The following is a 25,015-nucleotide window of genomic DNA, read 5'->3' as shown; positions in this document are numbered from 1 at the left end:
ATGACGAGGTAAGGAGACAGACAGGTGAGCCCTAATCTACCCGCCACTCAGTCCCTGCCCACTGGCACGACCCGTCCTAGGTGACGGCGTACAACTGGGCGACGGTCCCCACGCTCAATACGTGCACGAGAGACAAACAGACAAGGGTACACTGAAGCTAAGGGAAATGGGGCAGTTGCCCACGGCAACACCGTGAGCAACAAGAGTAGTGAACGGGCCGAGTCAAACCAGGAGTGTACGAGGTACCAAACGCAGAGCAGGAGTGTAGTCAGTAAAGCCAGGGTCAAAATGAAGCTGAGGTCAATAGTAATAGCTGGAACAGCAGAGCCAGGAAACAAGAGAGAACCACAGGCAACAACAAGAAGCAAATGAAGGTATACATAGACCGAGGGCGGGAGCTAGAACCGTCTGGCCAGGCTGTGATAGGTTCTCCCACTCCTCAGCCTACCAGCCTGAGTGGTAGTAGATCGAGTCACTCTAACAGACCTAGGAGCAGATGCAGACTGATTTACCACGGGCGTCGACACAGAAGCTGATCCTTTACAGTACCCCCCCCCCCTTTTATGAGGGCCACTGGACCCTTCCTAGGTGGACCTGGCTTATTGGGGAACCTCCTGAGCAATACCCCAGCGTGAACATCCCGGGCAGGTACCCAAGTCCTCTCCTCAGGCCCGTATCCTCTCCAATGGACCAGGTACTGGAGGGAACCTTGGACCATCCTGCTGTCCACAATCTTGGCCACCTTGAATTCTACCCTTTCAGGGGTAAGAACAGGGACAGGAGGTTTCCTCAAGGTAACCAAGGACGGGGAGCAGCGTTTCAGGAGGGAGGCATGAAACACGTCGTGTATTTGAAAAGACGGGGGTAACTCCAGCCGGACGGAGACAGGGTTAAGGACCTCAACGACCTTGTACGGCCCTATAAACCGGGGAGCAAATTTTTTGGACGGAACCTTAAGGCGTAAATTTTATGAGGACAGCCACACCAGATCCCAGACCACAAACAAGGGGTTAGCAGAATGTCTTCTATCTGCCTGAGTCTTTTATATGCTCTGGGACGCCTCTAGGTTCTTCTGAACCTAGGCCCAGACTGTGCACAGTTCCCGATGAACGACATCTACCTCGGGATTGTTGGAACCAACAGGTGAAACGGAGGAGAACCGGGGATTAAACCCAAAATTACAGAAAAAGGGGGAGACCCCTGACGAGTTACTGACCCGGTTATTAAGGGAAAATTCGGCGAGGGGAATGAAGGAGACCCAATCATATTGACAGTCAGAGATAAAACACCTTAAATATTGTTCTAGAGACTGACTAGTCCTCTCAGTTTGGCCATTAGTTTCAGGATGGAAGGCCGAGGAGAAGGACAGATCAATCTCCAACTTTTTACAGAAAGCTCTCCAAAACAATGACACAAATTGCACCCCTCTGTCAGAAACAATATTGACAGGAACCCCATGGAGTCGCAGGATGTGTTTGACAAACAAGGTAGCTAACGTCTTGGCATTGGGTAGTTTCTTGAGGGGCACAAAGTGGCACATCTTACTAAAGCGGTCTACTACAACCCACACCACTGACTTGCCTTGAGATGGAGGCAGATCGGTGATAAAATCCATGGAGATATGGGTCCAAGGTCTCTGGGGAACGGGCAAAGAACATAGTAAGCCCGCTGGTCGGGACCTGGGAGTCTTGGACCTAGCACAAATTTCACAAGCGGCGACGTAGGCCTTAACGTCTTTAGGCAATCAAGGCCACCAATAGTTTCTAGCAATGAGGTGCTTGGTACCCAGGATGCCAGGATGGCCAGATAGTGCAGAGTCATGATTTTCCCTGAGTACCCTTAGCCGGAATTGCAGGGGAACAAACATCTTGTTCTCAGGAAGGTTCCCGGGACCTGAAACTTGAGCAGCCACAATTTCGGAGACTAAGTCAGAATCAACAGAGGATATTATTATACCTGGGGGCAAAACACAAGAAGGGTCTTTCTCCGAAGGAGGGCTGGCCATGAAGCTACGCGACAGTGCATCAGCTTTAATATTTTTAGACCCAGCCCTATAGGTGACCACAAAGTTTAATCTAGTAAAAAACAACGCCCATCGAGCTTGTCTCGGGTTTAGCCTCCGGGCAGATTCTAGGAAGACCAGATTCCTAGCCCCCTCCAAGAAGTGGCGCCACTCTTCAAATGCCCATTTAATGGCTAAGAGTTCACGGTTGCCCACGCCATAGTTACTCTCAGTGGGCGAGAACTTCCTGGAGAAGTAGGCACAGGGACGGAGATGGGTGAGGGACCTGGTACCCTGGGACAAGACAGCACCCACTCCCACCTCGGAGGCGTAAACCTCCACGATGAATGGCTCTATTTGGTTAGGCTGAATCAGCACTGGGGCAGAAATAAAGCACTTCTTAAGGATTTCAAAAGCCTGGACCGCCTCCGGAGGCCAGTGGAAGAGATCAGCACTTTTGCGAGTAAGATCCGTAAGAGGCTTAGCGATGACCGAGAAGTTAGCAATGAATCTCCTGTAATAATTAGCAAACCCCAGGAAGCACTGTAACGCCTTAAGGGAGGCAGTTTAGACCCATTCAGCCACAGCCTGAACCTTGGCAGGGTCCATGCGGAATTCATTAGGAATGAGGATTTGACCCAAAAATGGTATCTCCTGCAACCCAAACACACATTTTTCGGATTTAGCAAAGAGTTTGTTTTCCCGAAGGGCCTGGAGCACCTTCCTGACATGCTCAATGTGGGAGGACCAGTCCTTGGAAAACACAAGTATATCATCAAGGTACACTACAAGAAATACCCCCAGGTAGTCTCTTAAAATCTCATATATGAAATTCTGGAAGACCGCAGAAGCATTACACAACCCAAAGGGTATGACGAGGTATTCGAAATGACCTTCGGGCATGTTAAACGCAGTCTTCCACTTATCCCCTTCTCTGACTCGGATAAGGTTATAAGCCCCCCGAAGATCAAACTTAGAGAACCATTGGGCCCCCTGAACCTGATTGAAGAGATCAGGAATCAAAGGAAGGGGATACTGGTTCCTTACAGTGACCTTATTCAAGTTTCGGTAATCAATGCACGGCCTAAGACCACCATCCTTCTTCCCTACGAAGAAGAAGCCAGCATCTACCGGACCGGAGAAGCAGATGGGCGAATGTAACCCTTGGCCAGGCTTTCCTGGATATATTCTCTCATGGCCTCACGTTCGGGACAAGATTAAATATCCTACCCTTAGGGAGCTTAGCTCCTGGTATCAAATCAATTGCACAATCGTATTCTCTATGAGGAGGTAACACTTCAGAGGCCTTTTTAGAAAAAACATCAGCGAAGTCCTGAATAAACTCAGGTAGAGTGTTCACCTCCTCAGGGAGAGAAATAAAATTAACAGTAAAACAGGACGTCATGCATTCATTACCCCATTTAGTAAGATCCCCAGTACTCCAGTTAAACGTGGGATTATGCATCTGCAACCAGGGAAGGCCTAAAACCAAATTGGACGATAATCCCTGCATCACTTGTACAGAACACTGCTTCAAATGAATGGAGCCAACAATGAGTTCAAAAACAGGGGTATGCTGCGTAAAATAACCATTAGCAAGTGGAGTGGAGTCGATACCCACTACCGGGACAGGTTTAGGCAAATCAATCAATGGCATAGCTAGAGACATAGCAAATTCCACAGACATAATATTAGCAGATGACACTGAATCCACGAAGGCACTGCCGGTGGCAGACCTACACTCAAAAGAGACCTGAAACGGAAGCAAGATCTTATTAGGTTTCATATTTACGGGAAATACATGTGCGCCCAAGCGACCTCCCCGATGGTCACTTAGGCACGGAAGTTTTCCGGCTGCTTATTCTTACGCCTAGGACAGTTGTTCACTTGATGCTTGTCATCCCCACAGTAGAAGCAGAGACCATTCTTCCTGCGGAACTCTCTACGTTGTTGGGGAGACATGGAGGCCCCGAGTTGCATTGGTTCATCGAGTTTTCCGTGGAAGAACGAAGCAACGGAACCTCGGGAGCCATCATGGGGGAGCCAGAGGAGAAGGCACAAAAACGTTCAAGTCGTCGTTCCCTGAGATGTCGGTCAAGACGTACCGCTAAAGCCATAACCTGATCTAGAGAGTCAGAAGAGGGATAGCTAACTAACAGGTCTTTCAGGGCGTGAGACAGATCCAATCTAAACTGGCACCTCAAGGCAGGGTCATTCCAGCGAGAAGCTACACACCACTTCCTAAAGTCAGAACAGTACTCTTCAACGGGTCTCTTACCCTGACGTAAGGTCACCAGCTGACTCTCGGCAAAGGCAGTCTTGTCAGTCTCGTCATAGATGAGCCCGAGAGCGGAAAAAAAAAGGTCAACAGAGGAAAGTTCAGGGGCGTCAGGAGCCAAGGAGAAGGACCCTTCTTGGGGGCCGTCCTGGAGCCGGGAGACAATTATACCCACTCGCTGGCTCTCAGAACCTGAGGAGTGGGGCCTTAGACGGAAATAGAGTCTACAACTCTCCCGAAAGGAGAAAAAAGTATTTCGGCCCCCTGAGAACCGGTCAGGCAACTTGAGATGGGGTTCAAGAGGTGAGGTGGAGGGCACTAGCTGGTTAGCATCACGCTAGTCGCACCTCTGAGCCAGGGCTTGGACCTGTAGGGAGAGACCCTGCATTTGCTGAGCCAGGGTCTCAAGGGGGTCCATTGTAGTAGGAACTAGGGTAGAAAAGCTATATGGACCTGTGATTATGTAATGACGGGGTAAGGAGACAGACAGGTGAGCCCTAATCTACCCGCCACTCAGTCCCTGACTACTTGCACGACCCGTCCTAGGTGACGGCGTACAACTGGGCGACGATCCCTACGCTGAATACGTGCATGAGGGACAAACAGACAAGGGTACACAGAAGCTAAGGAAAATGGGGCAGTTGCCCACGGCAACACCATGAGCAACAAGAGTAGTGAACGAGCTAAGTCAAACCAGGAGTGTACGAGGTACCAAACGCAGAGCAGGAGCGTAGTCAGTAAAGCCAGGGTCAAAATGAAGCTGAGGTCAATAGTAATAGCTGGAACAGCAGAGCCAGGAAACAAGAGAGAATCACAGGCAACGACAAGAAGCAAATGAAGGTATACATAGACCGAGGGCGGGAGCTAGAACCGTCTGGCCAGGCTGTGATAGGTTCTCCCACTCCTCAGCCTACCAGCCTGAGTGGTAGCAGATCGAGTCACTCTAACAGACCTAGGAGCAGATGCAGGCTGATTAACCACGGGCGTCGACACAGAAGCTGTGTCTGGCAGATCCTTTACAGCTGTCCTGGATGAAGGGGCGCTACAGTGGAGGATCACAGGATCATAGTGCTGGTCATAGTGCTAGATGTGCTAATAGCACCTGGTAACAGGGCTCAGGTGCAGGATCAGAACTGGGGTCTGTTAACCAAGTTAGGGTATGTTCACACGGCCTATTTTCTGCAGTTTTATGGGCCATAAACGCCTGAAAAACGTCCGAAAAACCGGAAGCAGAACGCCTCCAAACATCTGCCCATTTATTTTAATGGGAAAACGGCGTTCTGTTCCGACGAAGCGTTTTCACAGCGTTTTTTTACGCGTAAAAAAACAGCCGCGAAAAAGAAATGCAGGACACTTATTGGGATGTTTTTGGAGCCGTTTTCCATAGACTCTATTGAAAAAAGCTCCAAAAACGGCCATAAAAAACGCAGTGAAAATCGCGAGTGGCACAAAAAACGTCTGAAAATCAGTTGATGTTTTCTCTTGAAAACAGCTCCGTATTTTGAGACGTTTTTGTGTGTGAACATAGCCTAACAGAGTTAGCAGAGTAAACTCACGAACTAAGAAAAAAGTCTCAGAATCAGCCGAGTCGTTAAAAACAACTGTGTACAGCATTCAGACTGGATATTGACATATTGATTTTAAATACTAGATCTTGGCACAGCACTATATGCCCTTATATGCCTTTATACTATATGCCTTTATATGACATAGGTGTCCCAATGCCCCAGTGATTAGCGATCCATATATATAGCTATAGCAGCTTGAAAGTAGCCTGGAGGCCTGGGTATCTGGTAGTCTGGAAAAGCTAGGAAATTCTGTTGATCAGAAACGGATGGAGCAGTAAGGGTTTAGCAGTGGATGGTGGTGGTGAGTGAGCGACGGATTATGTTATTACTTACACTATTTATATGGGTGTTACCCGACCTGTTTACCAGAGAAAAAAGGATTTTAAATTTTTTTTCGCCTGGATACTTGGAATATTGACTATTGATTATTGAATACTGAATTGTGGACAATATAACATCTAACATTTACACCTGCCATGCTGGTTGCATGGATCAAAGGTGCTTCAGTTAGTCTCAGTACAAACATTACGACTAATAAATAAATCCCTGTATAACTGCATTGCTGCATGACAGCATAATTGAATAACCGCCTACAAGAAAAAGCTCAGATGAGGTACTATATATTTGGACTTTAGGGACATCGGCCATATATGTTACTGGGCTATTGGGCCACACACTGAATATTGGTCATTGAACGTTATTTATATCTGTCTCTATCAACATTAAGATATGTAATGACTTGGCCATATCGTACAGTTGTCAAACAGCTTACTAGTCATTGCAACAGCAACAGCGTCCATATGTCTAACTTAAGGGGCAGAAGAGGAAAGAAATCGAGCTCTCTTCAAAAACCATCAATACAAATGGCCACTAACAGTATGCAAAGATACATAACAGAATCCAGCACGAAGCGAGAGGCAATGGCAGCGCCGATTCCAAATGACATAGAAATAGCGATGGAAAGCTTGGTGCAGAAAGCTCTATATCCAGAGAGCTATAACTCAGCCCCTTTTGTTAATATAGAAGCTATGCCTCAGGAGGCCAGGGATATACAGACACTGCCCACAGGGATACAGAAGGACATTACTTTAATTGTGAAGGATGCAGAATCACATCTTACGAGTAGGGGTGATGACTTGAGAGAACTAAGTCAGCAATTGGCCATGATGCCAACTAAGCGAGATATGGAAAAATATATTGAACCCCTGGAAAATACTTATAAAACAGAAATCCAAGCATTAAATGCAAATTTGACACAACTTCCTGAACGAGTTGACAAAGTAGAAGAAGTGCTAATGGTAAAGCGCGATCAAAAGGCCCAAGACCAAACTATGGGTTTACATACTCAGCAGATCCACACTCTATTTAACCTGGTAGAAGATCAGGAGAATAGGAGTCATCGCAATAACATATGAATACGGGGCATGCCTGAAAACATAGATGGGAAACACCTTATTCCAAAATTAAAGGAATTGTTCAACAAAATACTAGATAAACCTAAGGAAACAGAACTTGAAATTGCTAGAGCCCATTGGACCCCGAATGCACGCAACCCGAATATGGACCGGCCAAGAGATGTGTTGTGTAGAATACACTTCGCGGGTGTAAAGGAGTGTACACTCCTCTGTACAACGCCCACTTGGTCAAAAGCTAAAAAACGCCCTGTTGGGCATTAAGAAAGTCATTAGCATAAATCTAAAATAGGTCATAACTTGGTCAAAATTCATCGTTTTTCTAAATAAAAATCACTGCTGTTATCTACATTACAGCGCCGATCAAATTATGTAGAAGGTAGGGCACTTATAATGTGGTGACAGAGCCTCTTTAAATCCAAAGGTGGAGAAAGAGAAATATAAGAAATAGAGTATAGAGTGGGACTGTATAGGGTCAGGGTAGGGAGATTGTCCCATGGGCCAGAACGCAAACTAAATAGGTAGATATATTCAGAGAAGCATACACTACTCTTAGTTTGTGCGATTAATGTTGGACGACTTTCATGGTTCGGGAGAATTAACACCATCAAGATGGATGTGTTGCCAAGACTGTTATATATATGTCAAACGGTGCCCATCAGAATCGCCACAAATTTTGTTGATCAATTAACCAAGGCAATATGTCAATTTATATGGGGAACAACTTACCCACGTATACGATATAATATATTATGCCGACCCAAGACACAAGGAGTTGTCATATTACCTGACATGAGAAAATACCATCAAGCTGTGCTATTAATGCGATTAATAGATTGGTTTAAATCCTCAAATATAAAACAATGGGTGAGATTGGAACAGAACCTAATCCCCTTGGGCCTTGACATCTACTCCATGGTTGGATAAAATGAATTTTCTAAATCGCCAAAAATTCCCACTACTCACCAGAGACTTTCTTCATATGTGGGAACAAACCTTGACTTATACGGCACTATCTGGTAAACCGGGCCCCTTAACACCACTATTTGATATCCCAAATTTTCCGCCAGCAGTAGGGTAGGGATAGAATCCTATTTAATCTGGGATAAAACCGATCGTACAAGGCTGGGTGAAATAATAAATTATGTACATGCCTTACCTACATTTATAGAGCGTAATGACTTTTTCCCAGAGAGGAAGATATCATGGCTGCAGTTAAAGAGGCTCTGTCACCAGATTTTGCAACCCCTATCTGCTATTGCAGCAGATCGGCGCTGCAATGTAGATAAGAGTAATGTTTTTATTTTTTTAAAAACAAGCATTTTTAGCCAAGTTATGACCATTTTTGTATTTATGCAAATGAGGCTTGCTAAAGTCCAACTGGGCGTGTTTAAAGTAAAAGTCCAACTGGGCGTGTATTATGTGTGTTACATCTGGGCGTGTTTACTTCTTTTACTAGCTGGGCGTTCTGACGAGAAGTATCATCCACTTCTCTTCAGAACGCCCAGCTTCTGGCAGTGCAGACACAGCGTGTTCTCGAGAGATCACGCTGTGTCGTCACTCACTTCCTGCCCCAGGTCCTGCATCGTGTCGGACGAGCGAGGATACATCGGCACCAGAGGCTACAGTTGATTCTGCAGCAGCATCGGCGTTTGCAGGTAAGTCGATGTAGCTACTTACCTGCAAACGCTGATGCTGCTGCAGAATCAACTGTAGCCTCTGGTGCCGATGTGGCTGACACGATGCAGGACCTGGGGCAGGAAGTGAGTGACGTCACAGCGTGATCTCTCGAGAACACGCTGTGTGTCTACACTGCAAGAAGCTGGGTGTTAACGAACAGAAGTGGATGATGCTGATTCGTCAGCATCATACACTCCCATTCCTAACGCCCAGCTAGTAAAAGAAGTAAAAACGCCCCGATGTACACACATAATACACGCCCAGTTGTACTTTTACTGTAAACACGCCCAGTTGTACTTTTGCAAGCCTCATTTGCATAAATACAAAAATGGTCATAACTTGGCCAAAAATGCTCGTTTTTTAAAAATAAAAATGTTACTGTAATCTACATTGCAGCGCCGATCTGCTGCAATAGCAGATAGGGGTTGCAAAATCTGGTGACAGAGCCTCTTTAAGGTCTTTCATAGGATCCTTGGGAGAGCCTGAAAAGTTCAAAGAACAATGCACACCCTTTGAAACTATGATACTGGAAGATAGCAGTGACTGCAAACCAGTATCATATATATACGGCCTATTACAAGACTGCGTGAACCAGGCACCATCTCCGTTTATGGGAAAAAGACCTGGGAATAAAACTTTAACAGGATGAGTGGCAGAAAGTCTTCACATTTACACATAAACTACCTTTCGCATGCCATGCGCAGGAAAAAAGTTATAAGATCATTACTAGGTGGTATCGCTCTCCTACTTTTCTACATAAGTTTTCCCCTTCCGTGTCAGAAATGTGTTAGCGATGTGGTAATGCGATTGGATCCATGTTACATATCTGGTGGGAATGTCCCATTTTATATAGGCTTTGGGATAGGATAGTAACAAGCTGAAAAATAATCATATTAATACCTCCCCCCAAATAGGCTTATTATCAGTAATACTGGGATCTCTTTCATCAGTAAAGAAAGGGATATTGCGTCACTTTCTAATAGTAGTAAGAATGATTATCCCTCGCCACTGGAATTCGATAGTGGCACCATCCCTAAAGGAATGGGTCACAGAAGTAAATAATTGTATGTATTTACAGAACCTGGTGGCGAGAGATAATGACAGAACTGTGGAGTTCACCCAGAGTTGGAGTGTTTGGATGCAATTTAGAGGGAGCACGGGGTAACTTCCCTTCCCCTCCCTCTTTTTTCTTTTCTTCTTCCCTCTGATCAGGGAACCTGATTAGTTTATAATGATCTGATCTATGTATTATGTTAAATGATGTGTGTTTTATTCCTGTTGTTGTTTATTGTTTCTATTTGTATTCTTAGGCCCCATGCACACGAACGTGCTTTTGCGGCCGCAATTACCCTGAAAATCCACAGGAGAATTGCGGCCCCATTTATTCCTATGGGGCCATGCACACGACCGTGGTTTCCACAGTCCGTGCATGGCCCAGAACGGGCAAGCCTTATTACGGTCGTGTTCTGCGGTCCGGGCTCATTGAAAATAATGGCCGCGGCCATGTGCATAGCCCGCGATTTGTGGGCTGCTGGGCGGCTGCTAGCCGACCCGAAAATCACAGCCGTGCACATGGCTACGGTCGTGTGCATGAGGACTAATAAAATAATAAAAATATTTAAGGTAAAACATTTTCTCCATACTGTGCACAAAGTCTTCGATAAATATTGGCACCAGACACACCCTAAGACCTAAAAAAAATGAATCACTGCACTGAACAGATTTTCAGCCACAGACATTTCTGCAACACATCCGTTGCGTGGGAATATTCCCATGGGTCGGAAATGCTGCGCATATGTATGCAGCGTGTCCGACCTAGAACCCACAGCAAATTCCGTCTTGAAGACCGCACCACATTATGAAAAGTTCATAGTTACCCCGGGCCATAGTCATGGCGATGCGTCCCTCCATTATCTATGCAGTCCGTCCTCGTTACGCTGCAGCCCATGTGACCACTGCAGCCTATGATTGGCTGAGGCAGTCACATGGGATGAAACATCATCCCAGGAGGCTGACCTGGAAGAACAGAAGAAAGCATCGCTATGACAATGCCTGGGTGGTAAGTATAAGCTTTTGTATTCATTTTATAACAAAAAAACATTTTTTTTTCCTCGGTTGCGATTTTTAAGGCGGAAACGCAGCGTTTCCACTGCAAAAGTCGCAAAACTTGGCTATATGTTGTGGTTTTTACATCCCCATTTAATTCTTTGTGGAAAATCTGCAACAGAAAGGCAACGAAAATGCAGCATAAATTAAAATGCTGTGGATTTAATTTCCGCACCGAAGGTCAATTTATGAAGATTTTCGCTGCAGATTTTTTCTGCAGCATGTGCTTGAGATTTGCTAAATCTTATCCACTTTGCTGCTACTGTAAATTCTGCGGAATTTCCGCAAATAATTCTATTGCGGAAATTCTGCAGCGCTTATGCTACGTCGGAGCTCAGCCTTAAAGTCCCTACACTTCTCCTCTCTCCCTGTCTATGGAGGGATCGTGTTTCACATACTGGATAGCAGATAGTTCAGAGCTGTGTCTCAGTTGCAGACAGTGAGTAATTACAGCACTTACAACTTGTGATAGAGGGGCATGCAGGCAGATATAAATATAGGCAATATCTGCGAGAGTTGAGAAGAATCTTGGAGCTGTAGTCCTTTACATGGTAATCCCGCCAACAGAAAGTTCTGACAGCATCAAAGCAGGGATGTGGTACAAAGCTGGGTAAGATAATGAAAATAAAAAATAACTACTTTTAAGCTACAGTGGCAACACCTGGTGAACATGTGAACATATAGGTATTTTCCTGTATTTTTTTTTTTTATAAGCTCGGAAAACCCCTCGAAGCTTGTGAAGGCATTCAGCCTAAGGGTATGTGCACACGAGAACTGGCTTTTACGTCTGAAAAGACAGACTGTTTTCAGGAGAAAACAGCTGCGTCGTTTCAGACGTAAAAGCTCCTCCTCGCATTATGCGAGGCGTCTTTGACGGCCGAACATTTGAGCTGTTCTTCATTGAATTCAATGAAAAACGGCTCAAATTACGTTTCAAAGAAGTGTCCTGCACTTCTTTGACGAGGCAGTCATTTTACGCGTCGTCGTTTGACAGCTGTCAAACGCCGACGCGTAAATGACAGGTCGTCGGCACAGTACGTCGGCAAACCCATTCAAATGAATGGGCAGATGTTTGCCGACGTATTGGAGCATAATACGCCTCGTTTACATCTGAAAATAGGTCGTGTGAACCCAGCCTAATACTCTTCCATATAAATCATGTATATAAGAACACTTATGATGCTACTCACTGTCCTTTAGGGAAGTCTGAAAGGCTGCTGGATGGTATTAGACTAGAAGCCATATACTTATAATCAAATTCTGCTACTCATGTTGCTTCAGCTGCTGCCATATGGTCTGCTCTTGTGATCCTTATTAAGTAATTATCAACATGATATGACCATATCATATGATGGCATCAGATATGTATGATGAGCAACAACTTTACTTTATAAATAGAGTGGTCCTTTAAAGCAATCGAATTGTTAACCTCGGTATTATGGAAATGGCGAGATTGCCGTGCAAAACAGACAGTCGTGGTTTGTGGGCACAAATATTTATGTTTCACTTAAACAATAAGGGTTATTACTTACGCCAACAAACTTCCTTAGAAATTCTCTAGATGATTCTATGTCAGTGTTGGAGAGGTCAGAAAAGTCACCCATCATTCCTTCTTCTGTTGCTGGAACATCCCTGTAGAAATTCCTTGCTCTAGCATAAAACTGCATCTCCCCATCAATTACTTCACTTGTTAGGGCAAATAGTTTCACTGTAAAACAAGACAAAAATACCAACGTGAAATTTAAACTATTTAAAGTAGGTATTAATATGATCGTCTATGTTTGATAAGTTTTAATTATTATGTATACAGCAGATCATTCAATAAGACATTGATAATATTGGTTTCTTCTTAAATGGCAGGTGGGCCTTTGGACTCCCTCAGGTACCCAGACCTGGGTGCGACTGCTACCTCTGCAGCCTTTTAAAGGGGTTTTCCAGTCCCTAAGAATTGATGGCCTATCCTCAGGATAAAGTAAACAAAGAGACCCGGCACTCAAATTGGCAATAGTCGATTTATATATTTAATTTATTTTGTTAGACAATCCACAGATTTATGTGACGTTTCGGTCAACACAAGACACTTTTCAAACATTCTGTTTTAGATACAAATAAAATACAATATATAAAAAAATTGAAATACAAAGCTGATGTTACATCGTTAGCTAGAAAGCACTCCATTCAACAAAAAGCTGAAAATCCAGCTAATTAAATGAGCAAACATTATTGTCATTATATAATATAATAAAGATGATAAATACCATAGTCAGAAATGTATTATTTTATATTCCTCTACAATAGTTCCATACATATATACAACCAAAAAAATGAAAAAAAATACAATGAAAATAAATCTCTCTCCAATTTATAAGAAACATAACGTCTAATCAATGTCCAAGATGGAAGTTCCATTACATACAAGAAAAGATCTGACAGACGATCTGTATATTACATAATTTGACTGCATAAAACAGAAGCCTTACCAGATAGCGTATCTTAGATCAAGCAAATCTTGCGTTATTTTCTGAGATGTCCGTCTCTAGTAAAGGAGAGTGCACAATGACACACTTGGCTCTTACATTTTTGGAAATATTAAGTCTTAAATATGATTTGTACATACTACACTGTATTCGGTCACTCTGAGTGTTATGTTAGTCTTTTGTTTATCATACATGTATAACTATAGCAAATATTGGCCTGCTTGCCTATAACTTCTTTATGCATGTTCACATTTCTATGTTTCAATAAACATCAATTTGATTAAAAAAAAAAAAAAAAAAAGGAGAGTGCACAATGTAATTGAGATCTTGCAGGCTTTATATTCCCCACTGCGGTTACACATCATGACACAGCGCTCTGGAAACCGCTAGTGATATCCCTGTCCTATGTATTCCTATATTCGGTCACGTGACGGAAGCGTGACTGAATGACGTTGCAGCTCGAAGTGGTAACATCACGTGATGGATATCTGAAACCGGTCTATACTATACCATGATAGGTACTCCTATGGTAAGTCACAAACCAGAGCACCATCAGTCCGAGCGCCGTGTCTCCATTATAAATTTACTACCCTCAGGATAAGCCATTAATATGTGATCGGTTGGGGTCCGACTCCCGGCAATCCCGCCGATCAGCTGTTTTGAAAGGCCTGCAGCGCTCGTACGAGCACTTCTTCCCCTTCATTTCTACTTGCTCACTGTGAATTGTCGACACACTTGTAGCGGAGATTCACAGTATTACAGCCCTCTCCCATTCACTTGAATAGCGACTGAAGCATCTAAGGTGTTTGACATAGGGAGAAAGCTCTCTCTGTCACCGCATCGGCACACCCACAACGCAATTGCGGGGTGCCAATGGGTCACCATTGGAGCCAGGGGCCTAACAAAGGCCCCCAGGTCCGCCATCAGTAACTGCCTATTAGGTCATGCCAGAGGCATGGCCTAATAGACTGCCTGTCAGTTTTACACTAAAGATCAAAATCTGTGGCACTCTGCAGGTTGTCTGGGTGCTATGGGTAGGGTTCCCACCCCATCAATATTTAAGAGGTAAACTCAAGCACTCCTTATGTCAATATGCAAAAATAGATTTATTTGAGAAAGGCAATATGAAGAGATCACTAACATTTCGGCCACAATTCAGCCTTTGTCAAACTCTATTGCCGCTGGTCAATAGAAAAAATGTTATTACTTGAGAATGACGCTTATGGAATAGGGTAACTTGTACCACGGGTATGCGTGTCCCATGGTACAAGTTACCCTATTCCATAAGCGTCATTCTCAAGTAATAAAAATGTTTCTATTGACCAGTAGCAATAGAGTTTGACAAAGGCCAGATTGTGGCCGAAACGTTACAGTGATCTCTTCATATTGCCTTACTCAAATAAATCTATTTTTGCATATTGACCTAAGGAGTGCTTGAGTTTACCTCTTAAATGTCAGTTTTAGGCTGGATTCACACGAGCATGTTCGGTCCCTAAAGGACGGAACGTATTTCGGCCGCAAGTCCCGGACCGAACACACTGCAGGTGTTCATAGTTATATAAGATGCTAGGAGTCCCTGCCTCGCTGCGGGACAACTGTCCCGTACTATAATCATGTTTTCAGTACGGGACAGTAGTTCCACGGAGAGGCAGGGCCTCCTAGCGTCGTACAAAACTATGATGCTAGGAGCTCGGCTCCCTGCAGTGTGTTCGGTCCGGGACTTGCGGCCGAAATACGTTCCGTCCTTTACGGACCAAACATGCTCGTGTGAATCCAGCCTTACACTGACAGGCAATAATTCTTTGCTATACTAAGTATACCAAAGCATTATATCTGCGATCAGAAAATGGCATTATAAAGAAAAAAAACGAGAAAAAAAATACAGTTAACCCCTTCCCGCTCCTGGACGTACTATTAGGTCATGGTAACTATAGCGTTCGCGCTCCATGACCTAATAGTACGTCTCGGGAGTAACGGCCGTTTCGGCCGTCCTCCCGACACATACAGGAGCTGTGACAGCTGCTGTCTTGTTCAGCAGCTGTCACAGCTCCTACAGCGGGGACCGATCGCTGTGTCCCCGCTGATTAACCCCTTAAAAGCCGCGTTCTATAGAGATCGCGGCTTTTTAGGGGTTAAGCTGCCATCGCCGGCCTGCTACACGATAGCGGCCGGCGATGGTGACTATGGCAACCGGACACCAAACAATGGCGTCCGGCTATGCCATAGATGGAAGCCTAGTGGGTCCTGACAACGTCAGGACCCACAATGCTTGCTGTCAGTGAGTAGCTGACAGTTCTAATACACTGCACTACGCATGTAGTGCAGTGTATTAGAAAAGCGATCAGGGCCTCCTGCCCTCAAGTCCCCTAGTGGGACAAAGTAATACAGTAAAAAAAAAGTTAAAAAAAGATGTGTAAAAATAAGAAAATAAAAGTTTTAAAAGTATTAAAAGTAAAAATCCCCCCTTTTGCCTTATCAGTCATTTATTATTAATAAAAATATATAAACAAACAAATAAACTATACATAAATGGTATCGCCGCGTCCATAACGGCCTGAACTACAAAATTATTTTGTTATTTATCCCGCACGGTGAACGCCGTAAATTTTTTTTATAATAAACCGTACCACAATCACAATTGTTTGGTCACTTCACCTCCCAAAAAATGGAATAAAAAGAGATCAAAAAGTCGCATGTACCGAAAAATGGTACTGATCGAAACTACAGTTCGTTACGCAAAAAATAAGTCCTCACACGGCTTTATTGATTGAAAAATAAAAAAGTTCTGCCTCTAAGAATAAGGTAACACAAAAAGTGAATGATTTTTTACCAAACGTATTTTATTGTGCAAACGCCATAAGACATAAAAAAAAACTATAAACATCTGGTATCGCCGTAATCGTATCGCCCCGCAGAATAAAGTGAATATGTCATTTATAGCGCACGGTGCACGCTGTAAAAAAAATAGAATAAAAAAACAATAGTAGAATTGCTGTTTTTTAGTCACCACGCCACCTAAAAATAGAATAAAAACTGATCAAAAAGCCGCATGCACCCCAAGAAAACTACAATGGATTCCTCAAGGGGTCTAGTTTCCAAATTGGGGTCACTTTTGGGGGGTTTCCAATGTTTTGGCACCACAAGACCTCTTCAAACCGGACATGGTGCCTAATAAAAAAGAGGCCTCAAAATCCACCAGGTGCTCCTTTGCTTCGGAGGCCGGCGCTTCAGTCCAATAGCACGCTAGTGCCACATGTGGGATATTTCTCAAAGCTGCAGAATCTGGGCAATACGTATTAAGTTGCGTTTCTCTGATAAATCCAATTGTGTTGTAAAAAAAATGGAATAAAGAGGATTTTCTGACAAAAAAAAAATGTAAACTTCACCTCTACTTTGCTCTAAATTTCTGTGAAACACCTAAAGGGTTCATAAACTTTCTAAATGCGGTTGTGAATACTTTGAGGGGTCTAGTTTCTAAAATGGGGTGTTTGATAGGGGTTTCTAATATATGGGCCCCCCAAAGCAACTTCAGAACTGAACTGGAACCTAAAAAAATAAATAAATGAGGCAATACTTCGCTTCTTATATTATACTGATAATGAGCCGTGCCCACCCCGAGATGACCCCAGTTTTGACAGTTTGTATAAACGGAGACCCCTATTAGACCGTTTTAGTGCCCGGTTTTCCCAAGCATACACCCCCGAGAGGTGTATTTCTATTGATGAGTCCCTGGTACATTTTAAAGGGAGGGTTCAATTCCGCGAGTACCTGCCGGGTAAGAGGGCAAGGTACGGCGTGAAGCTGTATAAGCTGTGCGAGAGTGCATCAGGGTATACCTACAGGTTTAGGATATATGAAGGAAAGGCCACCCCCAAACCAGACTGCATCCTGGACTACAATAGGTACATGGGAGGGATGGACTTGTCAGATCAAATCCTGAAGCCCTACAGCGCCATGCGGTGTGGTATAAGAAGCTGGCCAGGCACATCATACAGATGGCTTTGTACAATGCGTACGTGCTACGTCGATGTGCAGGCCAGAGGGAAATTTTCCTGGAATTTCAAGAGGTGATTATCAAGAACCTAATCTTTAGGGACCAAGAAGGGGGGGCACCCAGTACTTCTGGAAGCGGGGCCACACGCATCGTACCAGGTCAACACTTTCCAGGAGAAGTTCCCCAAACTGGCAAGAAGGGAAAAAGTCAAAAGAGGTGCAAAGTCTGCTATAAGGGATGACACAATATATCAATGTGACACGTGTCCCGAATAACCAGAGCTCTGTATGAAAGAGTGTTTTAAAATTTATCATACATCCCTTGGTTTATAATTTACCCCAATTTTACTTACCCTGATGCACTCCGCACAGCTTATCCCCCCTCGTCTTTCCCCTCTGAGCCCTGCTGTGTGCCCAGGCAGCTGATAACAGCCACATGTAGGGTATTGCCATACCCGGGAGAACCCACATTACAGTTTATGGAGTGTAGGTCTCCGGTCAAAATGCTCACTACACCTCTAGATGAATGCCTTAAGGGTGTAGTTTTTAAAACGGGGTCACTTCTTGCGGGTTTCAACTGTACTGGTACCTCAGGGGCTTCTGCATACATGACTTCGCAGTAGAAAATCCAGAGTAGGCCTAATGGTGGTCCTTTCCTTCTGAGCCCTCCAATTGACCCAAACAGCAGTTTATCACCACAAATGGGGTATTGCCGCACTCAGGACAAATTGGGCAACAAAACTGAGTATTTTATTTCTTGTGAAAATAAGAATTTTTGAGCTAAAATGACATATTATTGGAAAAAATATATATTTTTTTCATTCTCAGCCCAATTCAAATAAGTTCTGTGAAGAAACTATGGGGTCTAAATGGTCACATTACCCATAAATGAATTCCTTGAGGGGTTTAGTTTCCAAAATGGGGTCACTTCTCGTGGGTTTCCATTGCTTTGATACCTCTGGGTCTCTGCAAATGTGACATGGCACCCGAAAACCAAACCAGCAAAATCTGCACTCCAAAGAACACACAGCGCTCCTTCCCTTCTGAGGCTTCCCATGAGCCCAAACGGCAGTTTATCACCACAAATGAGGTATTGCTGCACTCAGGAGAAATTAGGCAACAAAATGGAGTATTTTGTTGCCTGTGAAAATAAGAAATTTTGATAAAAAATTACATCTTATTGGAAAAAATTTAATTTTTTTTAAATGTCACAGCCCAATTGAAATAGGTGCTGTGAAAAAAACTGTGTGGTCAAAATGCTAACAACAACCATAAATGAATTCCTTGAGGGGTGTAGTTTCCAAAATGGGGTCACTTCTGGTGGGTTTCCATTGCTTTGATACCTCTGAGGCTCTGCAAATGCGACATGGCACCCGAAAATCTGTACTCCAACAAACACATAGCGCTCCTTTCCTTCTGAGCCCTCCCATGAGCCCAAACGGCAGTTTATCACCACAAATGGGGTATTGCCACACTAAGGACAAATTGGGCAACAAAATGGGGTATTTTGTTCCCTGTGAAAATAAGAAATTTTGATCACAAATGACATTTTATTGGAAAAAATTACATTTTTTTCATTTCACAGCCCAATTCAAATACGTGCTGTGAAAAAACTGTGCGGTCAAAATGGTAACAACAACCATAAATTAATTCCTTGAGGGGTGTAGTTTCCAAAATGGGGTCACTATTGGGGAATTCCTAATTTTGGCACCTCAACACCTCTTCAAACCTGGCATGCTGCCTAAAATATATTCTAATAAAAAAAGAGGACTCAAAATGCACTAGGTGCTTCTTTGCTTCTAGGGCTTATGTTTTATTCCACGAGCGCACTAGAGACACATGTGGGACATTTCTAAAAACTGCAGAATCTGGACAATACATATTTAGTAGTGTTTCTCTGGTAAAACCTTCTGTGTTACAGAAAAAAAAAAGAATAAAATTGAAATTCAGCAAGAAAAATGAAATTTGCACATTTCCCCTCCACTTTGCTTTAATTCCTGTGAAATGCCTGAAGGGTTAAAAAACTTTCTAAATGCTGTTTTGAATACTTTGAGGGGTCTAGTTTTTAAAATGGGGTGTTTTATCAGGGTTTCTAATACATAGGCCCCTCAAAGCCACTTCAGAACTCAAGAGGTACCTTATAAAAAAGGCTTTTGAAATTTTCTTTAAAATTTGAGAAATTGCTGTTTATGTTCTAAGCCTTGTAACGTCCAAGAAAAATAAAAGAATGTTCAAAAAACGATGCCAATCCAAAGTAGACATATGGGAAATGTGAACTAGTAACTATTTTGGGTGGTATAACCGTCTGTTTTACAAGCAGATGCATTTAAATTCAGAAAAATGCTATTTTTTCAAAATTTTCTCTAAATTTTGCAATTTTTCACCAATAAACACTGAATATATCGACCAAATTTTACCACGAACATGAAGCCCAATGTGTCACGAGAAAACAATCTCAGAATCGCTTGGGTAGGTTTAAGCATTCCGACGTTATTACCACATAAAGTGAAATATGTCAGATTTGAAAAATGGGCTCTGAGCCTTAAGGCCAAAACTAGGCAGCGTCCTTAAGGGGTTAAATACATTTTATATAAAAGCAAAAAAAAAAAGATTACAGTAAAAAAACTAAAACCACTTTTTTCCATAAACACTTTTCTTTAGTAAAAGTACACATATATCGTATCGCCGCGATCATAACAACTCAAACAATGAAGTTAACTTATTCATTTAACTGCCAGGTAAAATAAAAGTTAATCAATAAGTCCCATGTATCCCAAAATAGTACCAATGAAAACGACACCTTGTCTTGCAAAAAATAAGCCCACATATCGACACAAAAATAAAAACGTTACAGCTCTTGGAATGCAGCGATGCAAAAACTAATATTTTTTCAAAAAATGTTTTTTATTATACAAAAGTAACAAAATATAAAAAAAATATACATATCACTGTAATCGTACTGACCCATAGATCAGAGGTAACATGTTGTTTACGACGCATAATTCCCTCCCAAAAAGTTATAAAAGTTAATCAATATATTATATGCACCTAAAAAAGGTGCAATTGAATAATACAACTCGTCTCACAAAAAACATGTCGACGAAAAAATAAAAAAGTTATGACTCTTGGAATGAGACAGTGAAAAAAAAAAATAAATAGTGCTTTGTCATTAAAGGGAACCTGTCACCAGCATTTCACCTATTGAACTTTAGTTATCCCTCACTGGTCGTTGCTATCAAAAGTTCATTACCGTTATCCCCTCTCCTAAACTCCTCCTCCGACTATAAATAATGGTCTGCAAACAATTCGCGCCGTTTATCGTAATAATCCGGTGTCCCTTTGTGCGCACACAACAGAAGAGGACATCAATGCATAAGCGCGGGATTTTGTGTGCTGGGGGAAGGCGAGGAGCTGTCAATCAAGAGTAAGGAGGCGGGGTAAACTCGGAAAGACTTGAGGAATGAAGATATGGCTCTTTTCAAACAAAGATTTGACTCTTTTCAACTGAAGATTTGACTCTTTTATGCTCATTAGCATATGGTGAGGGAACAATAAAAAACTGAATACTAAAGGTACAGAGCTGACTAAGAAGACAATTATAGGTTATATAGAAATGATTTTTCACCCACTACCACCAGGTATTGCTGGTTTAATAGGTGAAATGCTGGTGACAGGTTCCCTTTAAGGCCAAGTCGTTAAGGAGTCAATTAAGAATAACGTTTTCAGGTTTTCTTCTGCTGTATTAGTATTTAGAGAAGGGAAAAATCAGTACACAAACGAAGTTGTGCTGCTACATGTAGCGAATGCCGCAGCATTCTGGATTCATATTGTTCTTCCAGTAATACATGCTGGATGTGAGCTAACAAACATGAGAAAAGTCTGAAACTAGAGGGCTGCAAACTGAATATTAGGGGTCTGAATATGTAAGAAGGAATGGGATTACAGCCTTAAAGAGGCTCTGTCACCAAATTTTGCAACCCCTATCTGCTATTGCAGCAGATAGGCACTGCAATGTAGATTACAGTAACGTTTTTATTTTTAAAAAACGAGCATTTTTGGCCAAGTTATGACCATTTTTATATTTATGCAAATGAGGCTTGCAAAAGTACAACTGGGCGTGTTGAAAAGTAAAAGTACAACTGGGCATGTATTATGTGCATACATCGGGGCGTTTTTACTTCTTTTACTAGCTGGGCGTTCTGACGAGAAGTATCATCCACTTCTCTTCAGAACGCCCAGCTTCTGGCAGATCACGCTGTGACGTCACTTCCCCAGGTCCTGCATCGTGTCAGACGAGCGAGGACACATCGGCACCAGAGGCTACAGTTGATTCTGCAGCAGCATCGGCGTTTGCAGGTAAGTAGCTACATCGACTTACCTGCAAACGCCGATGCTGCTGCAGAATCATTTGTAGCCTCTGGTGCCGATGTGTCCTCGCTCGTCTGACACGATGCAGGACCTGGGGAAGTGACGTCACAGCGTGATCTGCCAGAAGCTGGGCGTTCTAAAGAGAAGTGGATGATACTTCTCGTCAGAACGCCCAGCTAGTAAAAGTAGTAAAAACGCCCCGATGTACACACATACTACACGCCCACTTGGACTTTTACTTTAAACACACCCACTTGGACTTTTGCAAGCCTCATTTGCATAAATGCAAAAATGGTCATAACTTGGCCAAAAATGCTCGTTTTTTAAAAATAAAAACGTTACTGTAATCTACATTGCAGCACCTATCTGCTGCAATAGCAGATAGGGGTTGCAAAATCTGGTGACAGAGCCTCTTTAAACTCTTGGCCAGAGTGGAGAGCAGTTGCAAAGAGCATCTCTCACTCTTGCAGATCTGTCCTGCATTAATTTAATTAATTTCCTCTGTGGTGGCGCTGTAGGAAAATGTAACACTTCCTGACAGGATTCCCCAGAGATTACAGCTGATTTTAGATCTGCTTATTGTCAAGGACTCTTTAGATTAGATTATTTTAACAATCAGATCAGATCTTGGCCCAAACTGTACTACCTATGTCCCCAGATCAACAGTCACCCCAAATATCACATCCGTTCTAAAACACCCTCTCAAAGCCAGAACACTTCCCACAATCGCTCTCCCATGAATAATAATAACAAAATCAATCTAAACACAAGATTTGGACAAAACAGGAACAAAAGACTATTTCTTAACAGTAAATACAACAAACAGAAAAAAGATCATGAAAAAACAAAAGAGACAGTGCCCAGCATCCAACCAAATATCACTAGGGACCCCACTCCTGTAAACCCAAGGATCACTTCCCCTTGTGCTCCGTTGGATGACCAACTACATCTCTCCATCCTTACAATTCATAGTTTATTCCCCACCAACATATCCCTGGATCAGAACATTTCTGCAGAACCTACAGTAGAACCAATCTCCCATAGTCCAAAACATTTTTCGCTCACCTTACCTCCATCACCTGCCACCGTCATTGACAATACTATAGCTGGACAATACGCATAGGTACCCTTTCTAACACCAGCTTTTCCCTCCACATCATCCAGGGAATCTTTTTTAGGGACAGGCCCGACACGGGGACCTCATCCTGGAACAATTACGAAATTGCCCAAAAAGAAAAGATGATCCAGAAGAACTAAGGTACGAAGAAAAAAAAAAAAACAGTAACCCTGCTTCCCAAAGACCCCGACACAATTATTTTTAATCTTTCTAAATATAGACTACTACCATCATAAAGATCAGTACTAAAAAAGGGACTTTCTTTTTGCCCAGTAACCACGTCTAAGGGATTTGACCTATTTCTAGACCTCCATCGCTTCACTAGGAAATTCACCCTCAAACGACACTACCAACTGATGATAACAGAATTACACTTGTAAATTATACAATAGACCGATATAAACACACAGATCTAAAACCCCATCGAAAGTCTACCCTCTAGGAAATCAGTGTAATTTCATTAGCACCTTTCACCATTTAGTCTACAAAGATTTTGAACAACTGGAATCATACAGAATTGCTAATAAGGACAACCTCTCCCATAAAGGAAAAAGCTCTGAACACCTTAAAAAACAAACAAATCATTATTCGATCTGCTGACAAAGGAGGGAGGACAGTCATCCAAAATATTGATGACTACAAACTAGAAGCCCTCCAGATTCTATCAGATGAAAGCTACTACACTCTCCTTGAAACGAACCCCCTCATAGAGATATCAAACAAGCTCCGAGATATTATTAATACAGCTTATCTGTCACGGTCTGTGGGTATGTGGACCCACTAGGCCGCACCGCCGTAGCGGGGAGGCAGCTGGCCAAACCACAGAACACCCCAGCAATACAAAGTCCCACACAAGGGTACCTGGATAGTCCAGGCAGTGGCCGAGGCTTTGGCACGGATGGATTTGGGTGCAGCAGGCTTCACCAGACGTGGCAGATGACAGCAGGTGCAGCACGTTGCACCAGTCGTGGCTTATCACGCTGGATGAGGAAGATGGCACTGGACGTGGCAGATGACAGCAGGTGCAGCACGTTGCGCCAGACATGGCGGATCACACTGGAAGTGGAAGATGACACAGGACGTGGCAGATGTCACAGGATGTGGCAAACGACAGCAGATGCAGTAGACACGACTCCAACACATGTAGGCACAGGAACAGGAACTCAACACAGGATATAGGAACAGGTAACAGGGCACGGGTAACCACTGGGACGGGAAAACACTAGGGACCATTTGCAAGACAGACTTGGGATACACTAACAACGTTCAGGCAAGGATCAGAAGGGCAGGGCCCTTCTTATAGTCCAGGAAATCATGGGCAGTTGATGATGATTTCCACATGTCCTACGGGACACAGCAGACCGGAGTGGAAGTGAGTGCTGGCATCTCCTAGGAAGGAGATGCGAGCCAGCGCTCACTGATCCATGGCTGCGGGCGTCGGGAAGTGAGTAAACCCGATGGCCTGCGGCCATGGACACTACAGTATCCTCCCTCTTATGCCCCCTCTTCTTGGGACCAGAGCGAGAGAGTAAATTCTTAATGAGAGAAGGGCACTGAGGTTCTCTTCCAGCTCCCAGGACCTCTCCTCAGGACCAAACCCTATCCAGTCCACAAAATAGGAAGTCCTTCCTCCTACCCTTTTGCAGTCCAGGATCTCCCTCACCTCAAACACATCAGAAGAACCGCTGGGGGCAAATGTGGAACTGGAAGTTTTACTGTAGCGGTTCAGGACCACTGGCTTCCGGAGGGACACATAAAAGGAGTTGGGGATTCTGAGGGTAGGAGGTAGCCGCAGGTTAAAGGAGACAGGGTTTATCTGTTGCAAAATCTCAAAAGGACAGAGGAACCTGGGAGCAAACTTGTATGAAGGCACCTTTAAACAGATGTTCCGTGATTACAGACAGACTTTGGTACCTGGGAGATACTGAGGCGGCTCTCTTCTTTTTGTATCTGCTTTTTGCTTCATGCAATCGACTGCCAGCAAAATAGAGGACCAGGTCTGTTGCTAGATTTG

General features: G+C 43.4%; 1 protein-coding gene across 1 annotated transcript in view; it reads right to left on the bottom strand.

The window, feature by feature from the left end:
* NTMT2 (N-terminal Xaa-Pro-Lys N-methyltransferase 2) overlaps positions 1 to 25,015 on the bottom strand; it is a 93,656-nt gene that overhangs the window by 26,969 nt on the left and 41,672 nt on the right. Inside the window, exon 2 of the mRNA XM_075832267.1 lies at positions 12,579 to 12,754. Coding sequence (XP_075688382.1) covers positions 12,579 to 12,754 — 176 coding nt within the window. The remainder of the gene's footprint in view (positions 1 to 12,578; positions 12,755 to 25,015) is intronic.

The sequence above is a fragment of the Rhinoderma darwinii genome, chromosome 7 (genome assembly GCF_050947455.1).
Source record: "Rhinoderma darwinii isolate aRhiDar2 chromosome 7, aRhiDar2.hap1, whole genome shotgun sequence".
NCBI lineage: Eukaryota > Metazoa > Chordata > Amphibia > Anura > Rhinodermatidae > Rhinoderma > Rhinoderma darwinii.
This window is presented reverse-complemented; position numbering and strand designations above follow the sequence as displayed.